At 44.7% G+C, this 24,176-nt stretch overlaps 1 protein-coding gene across 3 annotated transcripts in view; it reads left to right on the forward strand.

Annotated features, from left to right (window-relative positions):
• The window catches only part of LOC142101351 (uncharacterized), a 189,884-nt gene that overhangs the window by 145,481 nt on the left and 20,227 nt on the right, over positions 1-24,176 (forward strand). For all 3 annotated transcript variants that reach the window (XR_012678984.1, XM_075185776.1, XM_075185777.1), the window contains 27 exons: positions 265-318; positions 741-794; positions 1,056-1,100; positions 2,862-2,915; positions 4,043-4,087; positions 4,714-4,767; positions 4,850-4,903; positions 6,215-6,268; positions 7,571-7,624; positions 8,138-8,191; positions 9,001-9,045; positions 9,750-9,794; positions 10,399-10,506; positions 11,661-11,714; positions 13,167-13,220; positions 13,982-14,035; positions 15,403-15,510; positions 15,596-15,649; positions 15,731-15,838; positions 16,329-16,382; positions 16,876-16,929; positions 17,020-17,073; positions 17,336-17,389; positions 17,467-17,574; positions 17,841-17,894; positions 17,998-18,051; positions 18,352-18,405. Coding sequence is in view for 2 of the 3 variants with exons in the window: in XM_075185776.1 (XP_075041877.1) it covers positions 265-318; positions 741-794; positions 1,056-1,100; positions 2,862-2,915; positions 4,043-4,087; positions 4,714-4,767; positions 4,850-4,903; positions 6,215-6,268; positions 7,571-7,624; positions 8,138-8,191; positions 9,001-9,045; positions 9,750-9,794; positions 10,399-10,506; positions 11,661-11,714; positions 13,167-13,220; positions 13,982-14,035; positions 15,403-15,510; positions 15,596-15,649; positions 15,731-15,838; positions 16,329-16,382; positions 16,876-16,929; positions 17,020-17,073; positions 17,336-17,389; positions 17,467-17,574; positions 17,841-17,894; positions 17,998-18,051; positions 18,352-18,405 (1,638 nt within the window). In the remaining variant the exon portion in view is untranslated. The remainder of the gene's footprint in view (positions 1-264; positions 319-740; positions 795-1,055; positions 1,101-2,861; positions 2,916-4,042; positions 4,088-4,713; positions 4,768-4,849; positions 4,904-6,214; positions 6,269-7,570; positions 7,625-8,137; positions 8,192-9,000; positions 9,046-9,749; positions 9,795-10,398; positions 10,507-11,660; positions 11,715-13,166; positions 13,221-13,981; positions 14,036-15,402; positions 15,511-15,595; positions 15,650-15,730; positions 15,839-16,328; positions 16,383-16,875; positions 16,930-17,019; positions 17,074-17,335; positions 17,390-17,466; positions 17,575-17,840; positions 17,895-17,997; positions 18,052-18,351; positions 18,406-24,176) is intronic.

Here is a 24,176-nt window from a genome sequence, read left to right on the forward strand (position 1 = left end):
CTTACATGGGCTACAATTGATCACAAAGTACAGGACCTCCTTGTTCTTGGTTAATCACAATGTACCAGATCACCTCGTTTGGGTCCACAGTTGATGGATATGTGTTTGACCAACTTTGACCACACATGATCGCAGTTCATGGAGGTTTCATGTTCTTTGGCCACAAATGATTTTTATTAATGAGATTAACGGCATTGTGTCATTCATATAATTTCTAGGTTTGTATATGTAGAACCTAACATTTTATCTTTCTCTATAATTTAGGGTGAGGAAGGACAAAAAGGACCCCCTGGCCAGAACGGGAGTGAGGGACCCAAGGTTAGTCCAGTGTAGACGTGGTGACATGGTTTAGATAGATGAACTCTCTTTGTTGAGTTTTGTGTTAGTTAAACTGAGAAGTTTTGAAAAAGGGTTTCCCACTTTCGGGGGCTACAGTGAATGGCAGCCCCTGATTGGATGGCTGGGCCTAGTTTTTTCAGGATATGGCCAAGACCCCTCCTCGCCTTCAGTGCTGCTAAAGCATCACTCAGAGTTTCCAGCAGAGGTCCTCAGTGCAGACAAGTGTAGAAGATCCCAAGGAGGGACCACCGCCAATGTACTAGTCTGGACGAGTAGGGGGCTGTTGTCCAACCCATTGAAATTTGAAAACTGCCTGCTGTTCATGTTTGAGATTAATGTTGTCTCTATAACAATCGCTGTGATATTAGATTGACTTTGTGTTCTTCTGCTTTGGAATTAAGGGAAACCGTGGACCTGAGGGGCCTAAAGGGTTGACTGGACCTCGAGGGAACCGGGTAATTGAAACTGTACTATGATCAACTTCAATACAGCCATGTTTACAACATATGTAGAGGAAGTTTAGGGAGAAAAATGGCAAATTATTATCAGTTGTCATCTGTAAGTTCTAGTGATCTCCATGATATCCGTGGTCCAACACATCAATTAGGAGATGCCATATTTTCACTAGAACTTACACCCGTGGTCATGTCTCCCAGGGTCACAGATTACTGACCCTCTCCTGTCTGGCTCACTGAGTGTCATTTTGTGTATTACAGGGGCGGATGGGACAGAGAGGTCTTGTGGGAATTCCAGGATCTCTGGTGAGTAACACTTCTCAGAATTAGTTTTACATGTATAGGTGTAACAATGACCATTAAACTTGTGACAAGTACAACTGAAATTTCTGTTGATCCAATATATCTGGTCACATTCAGAAAAGATGAAGTTGATAATTTTTGTTCCGTATTATTCTACATGTTCCTGTTAGCGAACTCCCATTTTCTATTACAAATCTATTAAACATCTTTCCATATAATTCTGCATTTGGTGCCTGGGCAATTAATGGGCTTTATCTCTAAAACAAGCAACCCCCCCCCCCTACCCACTGTACGTTTAACCAAATAGCCATATCCATGATATTTATGAAAAAATTCCCATCCACATAACTAAATGAAAATGAATTGTGGTGTCAATAGATCTGCTACAAAGAAAAAAAGAGGGACCGTAGAAGAAACATAATGGACCCCCCTCCAGTATTTTGTATGTGTAGTATTTGTGTTCTGCTGCCTGCTCCCTCCCCCTTGCTCTATGTCAGTACGTCTCAGCCAGACTGCTAATATAAAACAAGAGGGAGACGATGGGAAGAACAGAGTAGAGCCTAGTATATTATATCAGTTGGGCTGATTAACATTCTGGTCTTCTACTTCCTGGACCCACTCCTAAGTTGAACAGGTCATGGAGTGTCAGCTGAAGGGGAGACCCAGGCAAACAATCACAAGCAACCAATTTGGGAGACTCTTGTGATTGGACAGCCAGTGGGAGACCCAGTGGGGACTTACAACTTTATTGCATCAGGAAATCCCAGTTCCACCCATTCAGATGGTGCTCATAACGTTTAGGACATCAGTCCAGTAGAAAGATACTAGGGAACTTTCTACCTCAAATTCCACTGGAGAGATTTCAAAGAACTTCCACACTGCCCCCGTTTCTAAACTGATTATAAGGTAGATGGCAGCATTACTCTAGCTAAGTGTGTAATATATTATTATTATATAACAGTAGATGGCAGTATTACTCTAGCTAAGTGTGTAATATATTATTATTATTATATAACAGTAGATGGCAGTATTACTCTAGCTAAGTGTGTAATATATTATTATTATATAACAGTAGATGGCAGTAGCAGTACATCTACATTGTAAGAGTTATAATTCCAGAATTTAATATTTTCTTCACTCCTGGCCATAACCCATCTAGATAACCAAACCAAGCCCTAAATACCAGGTGTCTTATCTTCCATCTTTGTATGCAAGTACTTACCAATGTTTCTGTGAGCTTTTCTATTAAACTTTCTAATACAATGTTGAATAATAACAGAATATAATGTATATATGTGAATACATGTGGAAATGTGTATTATAATTATGTCTGCAAAAGTTCTGATTTAAGCTTTGCGTTACATATATATGTGTATAAGCTTAATTCAAATGTACCTTGTGAATAAACCACATCTAGCACTCATTGTATGCAACAACATAACATGTGCTCCAATACATTATACGCCCCATTCCCCCTCAAATAAATAAATAAATAAATCTGCCCCTTATTTGGGAGCTGGTAGTCACATAGATTTCATAAATTTACTATAGTGTGTTTAACTTCTTATATAAGGCAACTTTTATGGTAAATGTAACAAAGCCCAACCTGCTCTACGTAGAGCCACCGGTAACACACTGGATCTAAATGCTGGTTGTTTGTTAGGCATGTTTTATGTGTTGCAGGTGGGGGGACTTGTTGTTTGCACCCCTTATGTGCCCCCTATTACCATATAAACAATGAATTCTGTTTGTCCCCCCCCACAGGGTCATCGGGGTGTGCCAGGTCCGGAGGGCGCAGAAGGACTGCCTGGTACACAGGTTCCCGCTATGCACTATATATACCCATTATTTGGCATGGCGCTTGGCCCATCACAAGTTCCTGTTCCTCTCTAGTCTCTCTATCTTTCTTCCTGTGTGTTGTTGGGATGTTGGATACAGGGATAAAGGGGCAGGAATCCATGCAGGGTGTGTCGGAGCTCTGTTGGTGCAGCAGCCAGGGTAATAGGGGTAACTAGAGGCACCATGTCCCTCCCCTGTCCCTCCTTTTACCTTCATATCTCTTCCTCGTTGACCAATCACTTCTCTGCAATAGCCCCTCATTAACCCTCTCACCACTGCCTCTCTGTCCAACCACAGACTTCCTAGTAATCCCTCTCCTCCACACCGTCTCTTCACCCTCAAAATACTGCTTCATGGTTACTGTTCTTCCCGTCCGTTCCCACCTCCCACCTGCCTTTCTCAACACCACTATCGGTTCTCCCTCTTCTCACTAACCACGTTATTGTCACCACACAGAACTACATATAAGAGGTCTTTCTAGAAGTCATTACTTGCAAGAAGAGAATTACTTAAAGAGCAGCAGATATCTATAAAATAAATATTCCACTAATTAAATAATTCCAGTTGGGGTGTGTTTCTGGCTTCCAAACACGGGATGTTCAGCAAATGATATCAATGTGCAGATGGAACGTGGTAATCTATAGTGAGCGAACGAACAATCTGAAAATGAGTTCTATGACTGCGGTTCAAAAATGTCATCCAGGTCACCTCTCTGTTGTCAGCCATTTGAGGCTCAGAATGGCTCAATCGAATTTCCTTTATCCACCATCATAAAACCCTTAACGGAATTATGTACTGGCCCTGTAAATCTGTGCAAAATTACATGCATATTTTTTATCAAGATACAATTTGCTGCAGTTATGTTAATATATTAGTTGGGACATTACATGATTTAATCTCCCTTCTCCCCTTTTCTATTCCTCACCTCTTGTCACGTCATGTCTGCTCCCCTGCTTTGGGCAGCGATATCGGCTGCATGATAACGTGTTGTACAATGTGCTCTTAGTAGGACTATAATCATAAAACGACATTGCTGTCTGTGTTCATCTTAGTGTATGTGTAACATGTAGCCTCTAACGATGTCTAATATCCTCTTCTTACCTCAGGGACCCACGGGAGCCCCAGGGGTTTCTGGGAGCAGGGGAACAACTGTAAGTATTCATATTGGGAATAAGCAAAGTTTTCGAACCAACAGGCACTTCAGTCTTCACAAATATATAGGTAGTACCCCATTATCAGTATAATCACAACACACGTGTAAAATTTGCTATGAAATCACTAGCAAATAAAATGTGTGTTACCTAGGAGACTGCAAGGTAATCATGCTTTACAACTACCTCCCAGACAGGGAAACTCTGACCTCCTAGGCAGCTTTGTAAAGTAGTCGCCCATCAATTAACAGATGGACAACCTTAGATACGTATAATTACGTAACTTTAGGTCAATTATTTAGTAATACAAAGGCTGTGATATTTTGACATTAATTAGTAGCTTTATGTCCTGGATCCAGGATCTCCTGGGTTATGATCTCATTAGTAATCATCAGGTCCCTTTGGCTGCAGAAGGATTTCTAGTACAGAATTATCCCTCTTGATGTGGTTGAAATATTGTCAATGAGCGACCTATTAATGTTCTCCATGAGAGACACCTCAGCTATTGCTGCTGCAGTCTGTAACAACAGGTCTGCAAATCCCTGAGACCTTGTATGTGTTTATTACTGTACAATACAGCTTGGATAGTATAAGTAAACATGTCATTGTCCCATTACTGTCTACAGGGTCTCCCAGGACCACGCGGGGAGACAGGGAGAGATGGACCCCAGGGCCCACCTGTAAGTACCCCTCTCTTCTCCCAGGCTACACACAAGACGTTATCACAGAGACCACAGTCTTACTCGTTTACTTTTATTCTAGGGTCCTCCTGGTAGACCAGGGATGGATGCAGAGCCTGGACCTCTGGGAGAAAGGGTACGGAGAATTACATACAGGACATTGTCCTGACACTTGTATAGTACAGCTATGTGCTACATACAGGGGTAGTCACATGTTTGACAGAAGATTGTCTATAGGTTTTCACTTTCGCCAGATCAAGCTATCGATGTACCGTTATCTAACAGACAGAGATGCTTAAAAATTCCAAACTGGTTCGACATTCAGTTGAACAACAACCTCACATATGTTCCCAATACAATTGGTCGTGGACCCTGATTCCAATTTGATGTTTGAAACTTGCAGCTTACATTCACAGTTCGTTGCGGCAGTTCCAGTTTGAGGTTTGCGTTAATATTAGTATTTTTTTAGAAAATAGTTTATAATTAATGTAAAAGTATCTTAAATTTTTTTTTAAAAATCGAACTGTGAACACGATCGTGCGGACAGGTCACCATTTGAGGGTTTTCTGTAAAAAAAACAGAAAATGTATCAAACTACTTAAATTAATAATTTATTTATGATGTAAACGGTTCACACGTGTGCATTCCATATTCAACCGTGTGCGAACCAGCTTGAACATTTCTGGACCTGCTCTAACACTGTCAAACTGGATTGAACATGTTCATTTTTTTAACAGGTTCTTAAAATTTGAGAAATTCAGACGAAATTTAACATTTTTGAACTAATTCGCCAAACTGGTTTGGTAATCGAACCACGAACCATTTCTAATCATGATAACCAGTGGGAGGCCTGTAAAATTGGACTCTGTGCCTTATATAACCAGTTCCTGGATGAGTAAATTATATGGAAGTTTACATTCATTCTGAAGTATGAATGATTCAGCTGATACAACTTCATTTTGTTGTTTACAGATTACAAGCACTTCATAATAGTGTACCACCCCCCCCCCCCCTGAATAATAGTTTACCACCCCCCCTTCCTGAATAATGGTGTAACCCCCCCCCCCTCCCCTTCAACAGCATTGGTGTTTGCAGGGAAATCCTGGTTTACACCATGCAAATGGGAATGGCCAAGTGACTTCAGGCATGGTCGTGTGGATTGGGGTGTAGCGGAGGGTGACCAGGTTGTTGTCACGTGGGTCAACAGCTGAGGGGGGCAGTAAATGCTCCCACTAATATGTACACCAGTGCTTGGCCTGATTTCTGAACAGTGAGACAGGTGCAATCTGATGCCGCCTTTATATGGGCGAGTTGCCCACAAATACTGGCAAGGAACATGCCAAGGGTTAGGATGGCACTGGAAGATTTTCTTCTCTCCAGAACTGTGATCTGAGAATCCTCATTATTTCTTCAATAGAGAGAATGAGACAATTATGTCTTCTTACAGGGCTTCACTGGAAAACAAGGACCTGAAGGACCCCAAGGACCTGTGGGCATGTATGTAAGTGCTTAGGATGAGATAAGTTAATGAATAGCTTTCTGGGGGGAATTGCGGGTGTCTGGTGGCCACTTGCTAAGGAATGTTGGTTGGGTAGACCAACAAAAGTATCTCTACTGCTGCAGTACCACTTGTGGCCAACAGGTGGAAATACAGAGCCAATCCATTCTCCCTTATTTATAGACTATTTCAGGGCAGAATGAGTGTAGATTGGAAACTTAATTGTGTTTGGTTCTTTTATCTGTATGTCATGTAAATGTAAAGGATATAACATTGAATGTTTTGTTTGCACAATTGTGATATGCATAAAAAAAGTAAAACCGCACAGTTTTAATTTGAGAATCCTGAGCTTGTAACCATTCAACCAGGGGGCACTGAATGTGGGTCCCACGGTCAAAAGTGGCATCCAACATGATACAGTGCCCGCCTGGGCGTCACGCTATAACAGACTGATGTACAGTTTGGGGGCTGTTATCACAATGGGATAACGGCCCAATCCCGGGCACCATGTGGCATGATTCCCCAGGGGTATTGGGAACTACAACTCCCAGAAATGCCTGCCAGCCACTGACTGCTTGAGCATGCTGGCACTTGTAGAACTACAACTACCAGCCTGCCTTTGGCTGCCCGGCTATGCTGAGAATGTACCAAGACCTGTGGAATATGTTGTTCAAAAAACCTACCTACAATTAAAAAATACCAAGACACTTAGTGGTGGATTATTTTAATTGAAATAAATACCCAAATCCCTCATTTACTACTTTGTTGTTCTACTAAAACCATAATGAATCTTCTTTCTCTGGCCTTGAAGAAGCCAGGATACGACCACAGTGATAACAGACAATTGACGTACCAAACATCAATATATCTTACCTCCCGATGGTCCCGATTCTGCGGAGGGGGTGTGGCTTAACAGGAAAGTGGGTGGTATTTTGCAGAAATTTGCTCATTTATAGGCAGGGTTTACATGGGATGGGGCTTATTTTGTCCCACTTTCGGGATTCTAAATGTTGTATGATATATTTACAAACAGACCTGGAGTGGTCTGTATAGCACATTACTCTGTGTTCAAGAACTAACAGTACTGTGTCACCACCTGCTGACCGGAGATGGTACTGCAGCACAGAAATCACACAGTTTACAAAATAGACATTGCAGGTGTTAAGGGTCTGGAGACTTACTGGGCATAGTGTCCTATTATACCAACCTTATTACACACCATTACTATGAGCAGAACAAGTTTATGAAAGTTGGGCTTCAGAATACGGAGAGGTCCGGTGTAATTGTTGATATTTTTCTTCCTAGGGCTTTCCCGGTCCTTCTGGTGAAAGGGGGCGCCCAGGACATGCTGGTGAAAAGGTAGGGATCTGGCCACGCCCATGGCTGATAGGGTGTGTTCAGAGATGATCAGCAACTACGTAGAAAACACAGAAACGGGGATAACAGCCCACATGGCGATAGCACTAGAAATTACGCAGCGCTGATAATGTGTGTCACACAAAATATATGTAATCAGAATCATTATATAATGATGCATGTAATAGATGTAATGTAGATAAATATAGGATGGGCTCATTACAGGTAAAGTTTGTTAAAGACGGTTAAAAATTCAGATAATGCTATAAAAACGTCAATAGTGCAAAATATTGTCTGTAAAACGGGGATCACCTACCTGTAAGACGGGGATCACCTACCTAAGCGCACCTTCATCACCCCTGCTAGCTAATTTAAATAATCCCATCCTGCAAAATGAAATCTTGTTTTTCCACTTGAGCAGCTTCCCTGGGGTAACGTTTACTAGTCAGAGAAATCATTGTCTGATATCAGTTGTTTATGTGCCAAAGTTATTCTGATCTCTTTCGACTTTATTAGGGGGAGTTGGGACCACCTGGATTGCCAGGACCGCCGGGGAAGGTTGGCCTGAAGGTACATGCCCGTTATATTATTATGTTTCTTTATATAGCGCTGTTCAGTCAGAGCGTTTATTCCCTTACATCCGTTCCTGCCCTGTGGTGGTAACGGTCTATCTTCTCAGACACATAAACACTCTCCAGGCAACTTAGTCAGATCCCCGTTATTCTGCCAGTGGGCGGAGCACACACAGATCATGCTGATGTCGGATACACCACTTGCCTAGCAATGCTAACCACTGTGCAATACTAAATACATGGCCTTAAAAGTCTAGTATAAAAATGGGTAATGATCCCAAAGTAGAATGCAGAAATAAAAAATAAATACATAGTTAAGCCAGATATGTGTAGTTTTTTATGACTAGTAAATATACTACTGGACATATAGGAAACCTGAGTGTTACTTTGCTGAATAATGTTACAGAAATAACTGAGGTCTGTACAGCGGATTATCTGTCCCCTTAATATGCTGACAGTTGCAACTTTTTGTTTTTTTAAACGAAACAGGGCTTCAAGGGTATAAATGTTTTCCCTGCTTCACTCTGGGACAGTGTAGAAGCCTGGGCCATAATAACAGGCTTGCAGTCTTCTAGGTAACAGAAACATCCTATACTGGTTAAAGGACACTCACATAGGGTTGGGCAGTGATCGAAAAGCAAATTTTACAGGATATAACGTTCATTCTATGCTGTGTGTTGGCATCTGAGCTGTCCTATATCAGCGCTCATGTAATAATATCCTAATGCTTCTTATAGAACAACTAAATGATCCTGTCTGATACTAGGTGTGATTCACTAACGACGACCCCTATATCTTATTATACAGGGACCTCCAGGACCGCAGGGGGACAGAGGACCTCCTGGCTCACCGGTAATATCAATAATTACAATCTGTTACATCATTGTGGGTCCGATGTTACATTATATTCCGTATGAACATGTATGTATGTCCCATGTCACACTAATCACATCTTGCTGCAGAGCCGTCCGTTCTCCTATCAGTAATGTGTTCTTATATAAACCATACAGAATATGTCTCTATCAGCTAGTCCTATATGTCAAATAAATTGTCCTATGTAACGTGTCACCCCCCAAACTACCATGAATAGTCCAATCAGGTTTCTATAGAAAGATAAATCTGTTGTATGATGGTATCATCCTGTGCGTGGTCTGTGCAGATTCTTCCTGTGATCCAATCATTTTATGACCCGTTCTGCAACATTTATCCATATTCCATGCACCCAAATCATCCACAAATCTGATTGTTCTGAATTCATCATTTGGGCTGAAGATATTCTCATCTAAGAGCATCGCTCCGTTCTACTACCCTTCACAGATACATAAGTGCAATATATGTTGTGTAGTACAACTAATTCTTATGTACCTGGGATTGTCCAAATTCTGTGTCCCATGCTCCATACTGACAAATATCTACACAGGCTTTAATACAGGTGCGCCTAGTGATACTGTACCGATAATGACAGATTTATATTGTTACCCCTGCACGTATGCCATAATTTGTACCTATAGTACTGGTTGTTCATGTTCTTACCTACCTCTGTTCTGGTTTTCCAGGGTCGTATGGGAGAGACGGGTGACAAGGGTTTGCCAGGACCACTGGTAATTGCATTCTGTGGCTTCATGTTACTGGACGTCATTATGACCGTGTGGAATACCGGATTCTGTGCAATTATTTACTCACCGAATGTTTGGCTTGTAGCGTGGCACAGACTGACATAAATATGGCAGCAGGCAGTGAGAACCAGGCCGTTCAGTAGCGTGTTCCATTTTATGTTACGTATCGCTTTTCTTTTTAAGGTTCCTTTTTAGAGCGCATACAGAAAGGAGGCGGCCATGTTAAAACTACAGCCGGTCAATTTACTAGGAAGTTTGAAGTGGCGCAGTGATTTCACTGTTAGTGTCACACTTCCTTGCAGCGCAGTTAGTCACGTCAAGTGAGCACACGCTCTAAATATTAGTGTTCCATGTGTATTTCATTCTATGCAATATTTTTACATGTAAATTAGTTTATTTTAAGAATGATTCTCCACATTATGGAGATGCACCCTAGTAGGAGAACCCTAGTTGCCAAGCATTCTGGGTAATATATCCCATACCTGCGTGCTATTGGCTGCTGTGATCACATGATATGAAGAACGCAGCTCACGTACCGTTGCAGTTTGTGATCATCTAGGATCTGTAGTAACTCTTCTCACGTATTTAGGGCCCACCTGGCAATCCAGGGCCTGATGGGGTATCTGGAAAGATTGGGGACCCCGGTGACTCTGGACCTTCTGGAGAAGAAGGAGCTATTGGACTTATAGGATATCCAGTAAGTATTTCCCACGAAATTCACTTTACCACCCACTTCTGACACCAATTTTGGAGGACAGGGCCTCAAAGTGGGCGGGGCTTACATAAAAAAGGGTGGAGTTTTGCCCAAAAGTGAATGGTTTGGGAAGGATCTGGGTGGGGGTTTTTTTTAAAAAAAAAAACATTTTTATTGAAGACATTCAGACATCAATTATGTAATACTGTTCATTTCACAAAAGAAGAGAAACATTCCATTGTAAATACAGTCAATATAAATGTACATGGGTAGTATTACATTTTTTTCCTTGGATAACACTTGAGGAGGTTTGACGACCATAATACAAACATTCTAAAATATGTGTGTCCGATATTAATGTATTCTCGCTTTGAAATATAAGACAAAGCAAAATTGCAGTAATGGTAACATTAGTGGTGAAAAGAAATACGCCATCATCTCTCAATAAAAGGAGCAGACATGACATTACAATTTCCCCTCCCCCTATCCACCATCAGGGTGCAAAGGGACCAGAGGAAGAGGACAGGCCCGCCCCATCATCCCCTACGAAAATTGGGGGGTCTTGAAGGAATACTCTTGTTTCATACCACAGTGTCTGGTGAAAGCATTCATATAGTTGGTTACGTAATTGGGAGGGAAGGATATTAATATAGCTTTCCCAAGTCTCAAAAAATTTGCGAGTTAGGGTACTTTTCTGAAGAGAAGCTTCCAGCCAATCCATTCTCAGGAGAAAGTACATTTTTTCTTTAAATAGCTCAAGTGTTGGAGGGGAGTTCTGGATCCACATATGGAGAATCGATTTCCTAGCCGCTGCAGATATTGCCATATGCAACTTTCTGCCTCCTGTAGATGTTCTGGGTGGGGTTTTAGCAGCCTCCATCTTTGTTTTGGGCAATTGAGAGCTCACACTACAACATCTATTCCGCGTAAAGCCTATGCTGTCTCTTAAGTGGCGCCTGTTTCCATCACAGTGTGGAGGCAGCCATATTGTGGGTTGAACCAATATTCATGAGACTCCGTGGTACCACTGGACGGGGCTGTATTCTTGTAAATATTGCCTCAGCCCAAAAAATGGCTGCCACCACGGCGCGGAGACAGTACGCGCACTTCCATTGACAGTGCCGGAGCTGTTTCACTACATTTTGTTTTTGTTCCAGGGTCGAGAGGGACTTGCAGGAATGGAAGGGCCGCTTGGCGAGAAAGGTGAGAAGGTGAGTACGTCTGAAAGAGTGTGAGCCTTTGTGTCCTGCAGAATTAATGTGTCTCCCACCTGCAAAGCAAAGGAGCTGAAGCTTACATCTGTGTTATAAGGCTCAAATTTATAATAACCAGGAAGTGACATCACAATGCAGAAGACACGGTAACTCATACTAGCCAACTCTCTCGGAATGTCCGGGAGACTCCCAAAATCCGGGTCGATCTCCCGGACTCCCGGGAGAGCAGGCAAGTCTCCCGTATCCCACAATTCCATGGCCAAAATAACGCGATTCGCACTGAATCGCATCATTTTGGCCTCGCCCCCTGCAAATAAACTTGCATTTTTGATGTGGGGGCAGGGCCAAAATGACGCGATGAACAGCCCCACCCCCCTCCCGCCCTATAGTCACGGCCCTTTCCTGGACTGCACTGCCTGAAAGTAGACAAGTATGCGGTAACTTTATAACAGTGCAGATTGTTGATGCAGAACAACAGTTATAGGCTAAGTATTATTATTAGAGTGACTGTACAGGAGGGGGACAGCAGATGGCGCTGTTTCTTAAGTAAATATATTATTTTTAATGTATACCAATAAATCAGAAATACATGTTTTAATGTGGGAAATTTGTAGGCCACGGAGGGCCCCTTGTACACACATTATCTTTTCTTTTTCCTTTTTTGTGAATTGTTGTCGTGTGGGTGCACCCCCCTATAATAATTATTTATATATATTACTCTGATGAATTATTAGAAACAATATAGGGGATTTGTGACTATACTCATTGCGGTGTGTAACTTTTGGTAAATATTCAGCCAGCAATCAGCACCTATAACACCAACGCTCTGTGGAAATACTCCTTCTGAATTGCAAAATAGAAAGGTTATTAATTCTAATAACAGAATAATAAATGATACGACAGATATAACTGTCTGTGTTCTGGCAGTGATGAGGTTAATGAGGAACGAGATGTCGCTGGTTGTGTAGAAGCTCCTGCTTCTGTAACGTCCTGCGCAGAACTAGCTGTAAAATATTCCTAAACCTTTGTCTGAATCTTGCAAGTTGGGGAGACCTTTCCTCATATGCCCTTTTGGTGGGGACCCCTGTGTACCAGGTTGAGGCCCCTGACACCGTCGCTGGCGGACGGAAAAGGAGAGTAGTGGCTGAAGGGTCAGACTCGCCCTGTATGTAAATAATCAGGGAGGACGCTACGAAATGTTCATATTATAGATGTAGGATATTGACCAACATAATGATGTGAGAAGCAGAATTGGTTTAATCCTGACAAGTGTGTTACTATCCATCAACCTACTGATATTAACAAGACTCATTATGTTTCCATTCCCCCAGTTCTTTCCATGTCATGCAACATTGTATCAGTAACGTATATTCACAGAGATCAGTTACAGCTTATAGAACTGGTAACAATAATTCTGTGTGAGGATTTATCTCTTTCTTCCCATTTTAGGGGACAGTGGGGACGGTCGGAGATCAGGGTGTCCGTGGGCTGGATGGGGAGCAGGTAAATCACATGGATGAGAAATCTATGGAAATTGTGTTATTATCCAACGAAACTGGAGCTTGAGGCAAATGAGGGAACATAAATCTTGTTTTGGGGACATTACTGGTTTCTATGGATGAGATACTCTGTACAATGTATCACAATGTATCTGTCGCTGATAATATTCTAGTAATCTATAAATGATTTGTACAAATAGTAAATGGTAATAATACCTATGTGCCGAGGGGGAGGGGGCGTACAGGCCTGGCGATGTCGCTCATGCCTCCCAGGTCTCAGACGGGTGAGGGAACAGCGACCTTGGAGGGAAGGGGCAGGATATCCAGGTGGTAAATGTTGATCGCTTGACATATTAAACAACAAAAAACTGAACCTTTGTGTATGTATAGGAGCTAAACAAAATATTGGAAACACCAGAAAAATTTGGGGTATTTATTAGTCACCATCTGTGTGTGTCTCTCTCTCCCCCTCTGTCTCCCTCTCTCTCCACCTCTGTCTCCCTCTCTCCCCCTCTGTCTCCCTCTCTCTCCACCTCTGTCTCCCTCTCTCCCCCTCTGTCTCCCTCTCTCTCCCCATCTGTCTCCCTCTCTCTCCCTCCCCTCTCCCTCCCCTCTCTCCCCCTCTGTCTCCCTCTCTCTCCCTCCCCTCTCTCCCCCTCTGTCTCCCTCTCTCTCCCTCCCCTCTCTCCCCCTCTGTCTCCCTCTCTCTCCCTCCCCTCTCTCCCCCTCTCTCCCCCTCTCTCTTCACCTTTCCCTACACCCTAGGGTGAACCGGGCTCCACTGGGAATGAAGGGCCAGCCGGGAGTAAAGGAGAGCAGGTCAGTATACAGGAATATACCTGGAATATATAACTATAAATGGTCACATTAGTGCACAGTGTAATGGCTGAATGTAAAGTCTTATAATATATCCATCTGTTCCTAAAGTGATCAAACAATTATTCTTGTTTGTCAGTAATAAAAATTAACTTCTAGCAGCGACACAACTTCCCCAAGTTTTATATATACAAGAATGACATCCACCCCTCTGTCTCCAGCTCTACGAGTTACCATGTACATGTGGTTACTAGCCGTACATACTGATGTACGGATTACCATGTACATGTGGTTACTAGCTGTATATACTGATGTACGGATTACCATGTACTTGTGGTTACTAGCCATACATACTGATCTACGGATTACCATGTATATGTGGTTACTAGCCCTACATACTGATGTACGGATTACCATGTACGTGTGGTTACTAGCTGTATATACTGAAGTACAGATTACCATGTACATGTGGTTACTAGCCGTACATACTGATGTACGGATTACCATGTACATGTGGTTACTAGCTGTATATACTGAAGTACAGATTACCATGTACATGTGGTTACTAGTCGTACATACTGATGTACGGATTACCATGTACATGTGGTTACTAGCCGTACATACTGATGTATGGATTACCATGTACATGTGGTTACTAGCCCTACATACTGATGTACGGATTACCATGTACATGTGGTTACTAGCTGTATATACTGAAGTACAGATTACCATGTACATGTGGTTACTAGCCGTAAATACTGATGTACAGATTACCATGTACATGTGGTTACTAGCCGTAAATACTGATGTACAGATTACCATGTACATGTGGTTACTAGCTGTATATACTGATGTACTGATTACCATGTACATGTGGTTACTAGCCCTACATACTGATGTGTCACGGGTAATTTCTTCATTTTTGTGAGTTATATTGTGTATGGCAAAAGCAGAGGGGGATTCAAAGTGTAAAATATATATTTGTATATTGGGTAATTGTTTTTTTTAACAAATGCAAAATATAATTTTTTATATTTGCACAGCATACATTTACTTACATATGTTATGTATGAATTCTGCCCTAATATGTTCTACAAACTACATTGTACAATAAATAAAAGGTGGAATGTAAGAGCTCTGCATCGCCCCCTGCTGGTCACGTTTATCCCTTCCATAAATTTTTGTATTTACTGTAAGTGGGACATTTTTGTTAGGCTGTCTTCTTTTCAGCTTGGTGGTCCGGATGTGATAATAGAGAGACTGTGTATGACAACTTGTATGCAACAGACAGTATATTTCATCCTTACAGACTGACCAGTAAATCTAGACTCTTCGCCTTAAGACTGACTATGGTCTGTTGCTTTTTTCAGGGAGATATTGGTGTTCCTGGAAGCTCAGGTCCTGTAGGACCTATCGGTGACCCAGGAGAAAGAGGTCTACAGGGTCTGCCAGGTCCTCCGGGAGAGACAGGCAAAGAGGTACCATTATTATAGGTCATAACCTTAGATAAACTGCTGTCCTGGACTTACTGCTTCTGACCAGCTCATTGTCTTGTGTATCTAGGGAGACATAGGGGAAGTGGGAGATATTGGAGACACTGGACTTCCTGGAGGAAAGGTTAGACCAAAATCAGTGTTTTCTATAAGAAATGTCTTCAAAATATGCATTTTTGTCTGTAACTTCCACGTCTGACATCAGGGAGATTTGGGACCAAACGGCAGCATGGGAAATCCTGGGCCAAGCGGCATTATGGGAGAACGTGGGGCTCGAGGGCCAAAGGGCGAGAAAGGGCAACGAGGTCTTCAGGTGAGACTCCAAGAAGACAACTTCCGTACATACTATGGGCAGAGCAGTAGATCAAACACTGATCAAACTCTAAACAAGTCAACCACTATAATAACAGGGCTGTAATGTAATTACCCAGCATGAAACCATTTAACCAGTGTATAGCTCCCATCTGAGCAGAATACAATGTGTCCCCGTCTGTCCAGTAACCAGAGACCCCTGACCAGTAAACGCCTGCCACTCATGCATGAAAACTGGTGAATTTGCACAAAAATAGGCTTGGCACCACAAAACAGTACTTTGCACATTTGTAAATGAGATGGGTCTTTGCCTCATGTTTAATGAAAGAAGAGAGTGAGAAAAGTGAATTTCCTGCCCTCCTGCTACAAGCAGTTTGTCTATGATATAAAATATATTCAGTTGTAGCCTCACACATCCCACTTCTGACACCAGCAGAGACATTTACAGCAAATTCTCTCCACATGTCTCAATGTGTCCAATTGTTCCCTAGGGGCAGCCCGGACTGCTGGGAGCTATAGGAACTCACGGACCCCTGGGAGAAACGGTATGTTCCCAGATGACACTTAGAAAACATATATATATTCATGTGTGAGTTCTGAGATCAGAGCTTCGAGGGGGAGTTTTCATGCTATTTGATATATGTTTTGTTAGTCATGTGCTTTACTAAAGGCAAAACCGCACATCTACTAGCATGAAACAAATCTGCAATGTCCCAAACCATATTTGCAGACCTCACTGGGATAAAACCATCAATTTACCAAGCAGCGGTTTGCCACAACGCATGGGAAACCGCCACTGAATAGTTTATAAAAAGAAGGGTGATCAGCATGGTAGTTAATATAAATGATGGGGCTATTTTAAAAAAAAAAAAAAAAATTAATTTATTTTAGTTTATAATTACAAGTGAGGCTGTCAGACGGGACACAGCCCATCTCTCCAGTTTATTACTCCATAGATCTGAGCCAGTGACATGTTCACCTTATGCGGTAAGGGGAGAGACAGATTGTGGGGACTGAGTTTCCATGTTGTGTTTGCAGGGGACCCCCGGGGATCCGGGAGCGTCAGGTGTTAATGGACCTCAAGGGATGAAGGTAATTTACTTGTAGTTATCTTCTCACGCTGTCAGCTCTATGTGGATATATCCATAACGTGTCGGCTGCCCATTATTCTGTTCATTGCAGGGTGACACAGGCCCCCCTGGTGTGACTGGCTATCCCGGGCTCCGAGGAGGATCGGTACGTGTAGAACGTGTTTGCGTCGCAGTGACTGCGGATATTACATGGCATGTGACATGCGGTTTCTAGCAGGAATATTTGTACTTTATCCTCTGTTAATATGACCATGGCCAGGCCCATATCTGTGGTAAGGCCACGTAGGCACTGGCCTAGGGCCTCGATTGGCTAAACTGCTGGGGGTGAGAATTCTGCCTTACTAAAGGGCCCGACCATTGTTACTGACATCTGAAATTCTACATCCGTAATTATTGTGTGTTGTCAGGGTCCTCAGAGTGTGAAAGGAGAAAAGGGGGAGCAAGGCCACAGCGGAGCCCCGGTAAGTGAGGTATGAGGGATTAGGCCGGTAAGAGATGGGTGGGGGGTTGTCTCTTAATTCTTTGTGATGTTCTGTAGGGTCCATCTGGCCCACCAGGGGGTAAAGGTGCCCAAGGGCTTCCAGGGCTCACCGGCCCCGAAGGGCACAAGGGGGTCACAGGCGATGAAGGTGTCCAGGGGACTCAGGTAAGAGCCATATAACGTCTTACATGTTCTGGGACAAAATAATGTTAGTTATGTCACAGGGTAATGATGATGTCATAGGGAAACAATGATGTCACAGGGTAACGTTTATGTAATTGGGCAAGATGTCACAGGGTAATGATGATGTCATGGGGCAACGATGATGTCACAGGGTAATTATGATGTCGTAGGGTAGAGATGACGTCACAGGGTAATTATGATGTCGTAGGGTAGAGATGACATCACCGTACATATTTTCCTCTTTAAAGGGACCACCTGGGCCTGCCGGTGAGACTGGTCCAGCGGGGACTCCGGGCAGAGAGGTAAGGACACTGAGCTGTTGTACGCACAAACCAATATTTATCTGGGTATGACCAAAAAACTACAGTTCACCTATTTATTATTCTTATTATTTATTGTTAATAGGGGGCTTCGGGTGAGAAAGGACAACCTGGAAAGCGAGGAGCGCCAGGGAAAGCGGTAGGTATCCCAAGCCCAAAAAGTTTTAGTCTGATCAGAGGTGGAGCAGTGACCTAGACCCATTGCCTAAATTTGGGTATAGGTCAGGTAATGCCGCTCTAACCTCTGGGGCTTCACTGAGCATGTACCAGACCCACGCATGCTCCAAATAGGCCTCTGAAGTGGGCCGCCCTCCCCCTCCTCTTCTCCGGACCCCATAACAGCCACACCCCACAGTGACAGTACTCCCACCCCCCATCTAATGCTCTATCACACTGTGACTTTACGGGATAATAATATTCCTCTGTATCCGTCTCTCAGGGTCTCAGCGGGAATCCCGGACCAGAGGGAAGATCTGCGCAGAAGGGAGTGAAGGTGATAATGGTGTAATACTCACTGTATACAGTGTACAGAATAATGATTAAACCTGGTACTGCGTCCCTCATCAGCCCCTCTTTCTGACCTTCCCGCGCCCTCAGCTAGATCAGTCCTGGTAACTTATTGCCTGGGGGTGAGTACAAGTTACTCGCCCACTTCCATCACCGCCGTCCCTCTTCTTTATAGTATGGACTATCATGGGGGGAACGTATAGATGACGTCTGGTGATGAGCTGACCCCGTAGGGCTCCTCAATAATCATCTACTTATGTCCTCTTCTAATGTCTTGTGGGAAAGTTTCCCTAGGACTGCGGGTACGGTCCAGCCGCTGTATACTGTGATTGTGCATTACTGGGTGCACTGACTTCATGTGAGCGGCCCAGCGGGAACTGCCCTCCTGCCCTTACCAGCCCCCAGCTGCTTCCTGCACTAATCCTCACCATCTAACTTACCTCTCTGGAGTACACCAACCTTCCTCATCTTCCTACACTGATCCTCACCAGCTAACTTACCTCCCTGGAGTACACCAACCTTCCCTGTCTTCCTGCACTGATCCTCACCATCTAACTTACCTCTCTGGAGTACACCAACCTTCCTCATCTTCCTGCACTGATCCTCACCAGCTAACTTACCTCTCTGGAGTACACCAACCTTCCCTGTCTTCCTGCACTGATCCTCACCATCTAACTTACCTCTCTGGAGTACACCAACCTTCCTCATCTTTCTGCACTGATCCTCACCATCTAACTTACCTCTCTGGAGTACACCAACCTTCCCTGTCTTCCTGCACTGATCCTCACCAGCTAACTTACCTCTCTGGAGTACACCAACCTTCCTTATCTTCCTACACTGATCCTCACCATCTAACTTATCTCCCTGGAGTACACCAACCTTCCCCGTCTTCCTGCACTGATCCTCACCATCTAACTTACCTCTCTGGAGTACACCAACCTTCCTCATCTTCCTGCACTGATCCTCACCATCTAACTTATCTCCCTGGAGTACACCAACCTTCCCCGTCTTCCTGCACTGATCCTCACCATCTAACTTACCTCCCTGGAGTACACCAACCTTCCTCATCTTCCTGCACTGATCCTCACCATCTAACTTATCTCCCTGGAGTACACCAACCTTCCCTGTCTTCCTGCACTGATCCTCACCATCTAACTTACCTCTCTGGAGTACACCAACCTTCCTCATCTTCCTACACTGATCCTCACCATCTAACTTATCTCCCTGGAGTACACCAACCTTCCTCATCTTCCTACACTGATCCTCACCATCTAACTTACCTCTCTGGACTACACCAACCTTCCCCGTCTTCCTGCACTGATCCTCACCATCTAACTTACCTCCCTGGAGTACACCAACCTTCCTCCTCTTCCTGCACTGATCCTCACCATCTAACTTACCTCTCTGGAGTACACCAACCTTCCCTGTCTTCCTGCACTGATCCTCACCATCTAACTTACCTCTCTGGAGTACACCAACCTTCCTCCTCTTCCTGCACTGATCCTCACCATCTAACTTACCTCCCTGGAGTACACCAACCTTCCCTGTCTTCCTGCACTGATCCTCACCATCTAACTTACCTCTCTGGAGTACACCAACCTTCCCTGTCTTCCTGCACTGATCCTCACCATCTAACTTACCTCTCTGGAGTACACCAACCTTCCCTGTCTTCCTGCACTGATCCTCACCATCTAACTTACCTCTCTGGAGTACACCAACCTTCCTTATCTTCCTACACTGATCCTCACCATCTAACTTATCTCCCTGGAGTACACCAACCTTCCCCGTCTTCCTGCACTGATCCTCACCATCTAACTTACCTCTCTGGAGTACACCAACCTTCCTCATCTTCCTGCACTGATCCTCACCATCTAACTTATCTCCCTGGAGTACACCAACCTTCCCCGTCTTCCTGCACTGATCCTCACCATCTAACTTACCTCCCTGGAGTACACCAACCTTCCTCATCTTCCTGCACTGATCCTCACCATCTAACTTATCTCCCTGGAGTACACCAACCTTCCCTGTCTTCCTGCACTGATCCTCACCATCTAACTTACCTCTCTGGAGTACACCAACCTTCCTCATCTTCCTACACTGATCCTCACCATCTAACTTATCTCCCTGGAGTACACCAACCTTCCTCATCTTCCTACACTGATCCTCACCATCTAACTTACCTCTCTGGACTACACCAACCTTCCCCGTCTTCCTGCACTGATCCTCACCATCTAACTTACCTCCCTGGAGTACACCAACCTTCCTCCTCTTCCTGCACTGATCCTCACCATCTAACTTACCTCTCTGGAGTACACCAACCTTCCCTGTCTTCCTGCACTGATCCTCACCATCTAACTTACCTCTCTGGAGTACACCAACCTTCCTCCTCTTCCTGCACTGATCCTCACCATCTAACTTACCTCCCTGGAGTACACCAACCTTCCCTGTCTTCCTGCACTGATCCTCACCATCTAACTTACCTCTCTGGAGTACACCAACCTTCCCTGTCTTCCTGCACTGATCCTCACCATCTAACTTACCTCTCTGGAGTACACCAACCTTCCCTGTCTTCCTGCACTGATCCTCACCATCTAACTTACCTCTCTGGAGTACACCAACCTTCCCCGTCTTCCTGCACTGATCCTCACCATCTAACCTACCTCTCTGGAGTACACCATCCTTCCTCATCTTCCTGCACTGATCCTCACCATCTAACTTACCTCTCTGGACTACACCAACCTTCCCTGTCTTCCTGCACTGATTCTCACCATCTAACTTACCTCCCTGGAGTACACCAACCTTCCCCGTCTTCCTGCACTGATCCTCACCATCTAACTTACCTCCCTGGAGTACACCAACCTTCCCTGTCTTCCTGCACTGATCCTCACCATCTAACTTACCTCCCTGGAGTACACCAACCTTCCCTGTCTTCCTGCACTGATCCTCACCATCTAACTTGCCTCCCTGGAGTACACCAACCTTCCCTGTCTTCCTGCACTGATCCTCACCATCTAACTTACCTCCCTGGACTACACCAACCTTCCTCATCTTCCTGCACTGATCTTCACCATCTAACTTACCTCCCTGGAGTACACCAACCTTCCTCATCTTCCTGCACTGATCTTCACCATCTAACTTACCTCCCTGGAGTACACCAACCTTCCTCATCTTCCTGCACTGATCTTCACCATCTAACTTACCTCCCTGGAGTACACCAACCTTCCTCATCTTCCTGCCCTGATCCTCACCATCTAACTTACCTCTCTGGAGTACACCAACCTTCCCTGTCTTCCTGCACTGATCCTCACCATCTAACTTACCTCCCTGGAGTACACCAACCTTCCTTGTCTTCCTGCACTGATCCTCACCATCTAACTTCCTCCCTGGAGTACACCAACCTTCCTCATCTTCCTGCACTGATCCTCACCATCTAACTTACCTCTCTGGAGTACACCAACCTTCCCTGTCTTCCTGCACTGATCCTCACCATCTAACTTACCTCCCTGGAGTACACCAACCTTCCCCGTCTTCCTGCACTGATCCTCACCATCTAACTTACCTCCCTGGAGTACACCAACCTTCCCCGTCTTCCTGCACTGATCCTCACCATCTAACTTACCTCCCTGGAGTACACCAACCTTCCCTGTCTTCCTGCACTGATCCTCACCATCTAACTTGCCTCCCTGGAGTACACCAACCTTCCCTGTCTTCCTGCACTGATCCTCACCATCTAACTTGCCTCCCTGGAGTACACCAACCTTCCCTGTCTTCCTGCACTGATCCTCACCATCTAACTTACCTCTCTGGAGTACACCAACCTTCCTTGTCTTCCTGCACTGATCCTCACCATCTAACTTACCTCCCTGGAGTACACCAACCTTCCTTGTCTTCCTGCACTGATCCTCACCATCTAACTTACCTCCCTGGAGTACACCAACCTTCCTTGTCTTCCTGCACTGATCCTCACCATCTAACTTACCTCCCTGGAGTACACCAACCTTCCTTGTCTTCCTGCACTGATCCTCACCATCTAACTTACCTCCCTGGAGTACACCAACCTTCCTCATCTTCCTGCACTGATCCTCACCATCTAACTTACCTCCCTGGAGTACACCAACCTTCCTTGTCTTCCTGCACTGATCCTCACCATCTAACTTACCTCCCTGGAGTACACCAACCTTCCTTGTCTTCCTGCACTGATCCTCAACATCTAACTTACCTCCCTGGCGTACACCAACCTTCCTTGTCTTCCTGCACTGATCCTCACCATCTAACTTACCTCCCTGGAGTACACCAACCTTCCTCATCTTCCTGCACTGATCCTCACCATCTAACTTACCTCCCTGGAGTACACCAACCTTCCCTGTCTTCCTGCACTGATCCTCACCATCTAACTTACCTCTCTGGAGTACACCAACCTTCCCCGTCTTCCTGCACTGATCCTCACCATCTAACTTACCTCCCTGGAGTACACCAACCTTCCCTGTCTTCCTGCACTGATCCTCACCATCTAACTTGCCTCCCTGGAGTACACCAACCTTCCCTGTCTTCCTGCACTGATCCTCACCATCTAACTTGCCTCCCTGGAGTACACCAACCTTCCCTGTCTTCCTGCACTGATCCTCACCATCTAACTTACCTCTCTGGAGTACACCAACCTTCCTTGTCTTCCTGCACTGATCCTCACCATCTAACTTACCTCCCTGGAGTACACCAACCTTCCTTGTCTTCCTGCACTGATCCTCACCATCTAACTTACCTCCCTGGAGTACACCAACCTTCCTTGTCTTCCTGCACTGATCCTCACCATCTAACTTACCTCCCTGGAGTACACCAACCTTCCTTGTCTTCCTGCACTGATCCTCACCATCTAACTTACCTCCCTGGAGTACACCAACCTTCCTCATCTTCCTGCACTGATCCTCACCATCTAACTTACCTCCCTGGAGTACACCAACCTTCCTTGTCTTCCTGCACTGATCCTCACCATCTAACTTACCTCCCTGGAGTACACCAACCTTCCTTGTCTTCCTGCACTGATCCTCAACATCTAACTTACCTCCCTGGAGTACACCAACCTTCCTTGTCTTCCTGCACTGATCCTCACCATCTAACTTACCTCCCTGGAGTACACCAACCTTCCTCATCTTCCTGCACTGATCCTCACCATCTAACTTACCTCCCTGGAGTACACCAACCTTCCCTGTCTTCCTGCACTGATCCTCACCATCTAACTTACCTCTCTGGAGTACACCAACCTTCCTTGTCTTCCTGCACTGATCCTCACCATCTAACTTACCTCCCTGGAGTACACCAACCTTCCTTGTCTTCCTGCACTGATCCTCACCATCTAACTTACCTCCCTGGAGTACACCAACCTTCCTTGTCTTCCTGCACTGATCCTCACCATCTAACTTACCTCCCTGGAGTACACCAACCTTCCTTGTCTTCCTGCACTGATCCTCACCATCTAACTTACCTCCCTGGAGTACACCAACCTTCCCTGTCTTCCTGCACTGATCCTCACCATCTAACTTACCTCCCTGGAGTACACCAACCTTCCCTGTCTTCCTGCACTGATCCTCACCATCTAACTTGCCTCCCTGGAGTACACCAACCTTCCCTGTCTTCCTGCACTGATCCTCACCATCTAACTTACCTCCCTGGAGTACACCAACCTTCCTCATCTTCCTGCACTGATCTTCACCATCTAACTTACCTCCCTGGAGTACACCAACCTTCCCCGTCTTCCTGCAC

This window comes from Mixophyes fleayi, chromosome 9 (assembly GCF_038048845.1).
Source record: "Mixophyes fleayi isolate aMixFle1 chromosome 9, aMixFle1.hap1, whole genome shotgun sequence".
In the NCBI taxonomy this organism is placed as follows: Eukaryota; Metazoa; Chordata; class Amphibia; order Anura; family Limnodynastidae; genus Mixophyes; species Mixophyes fleayi.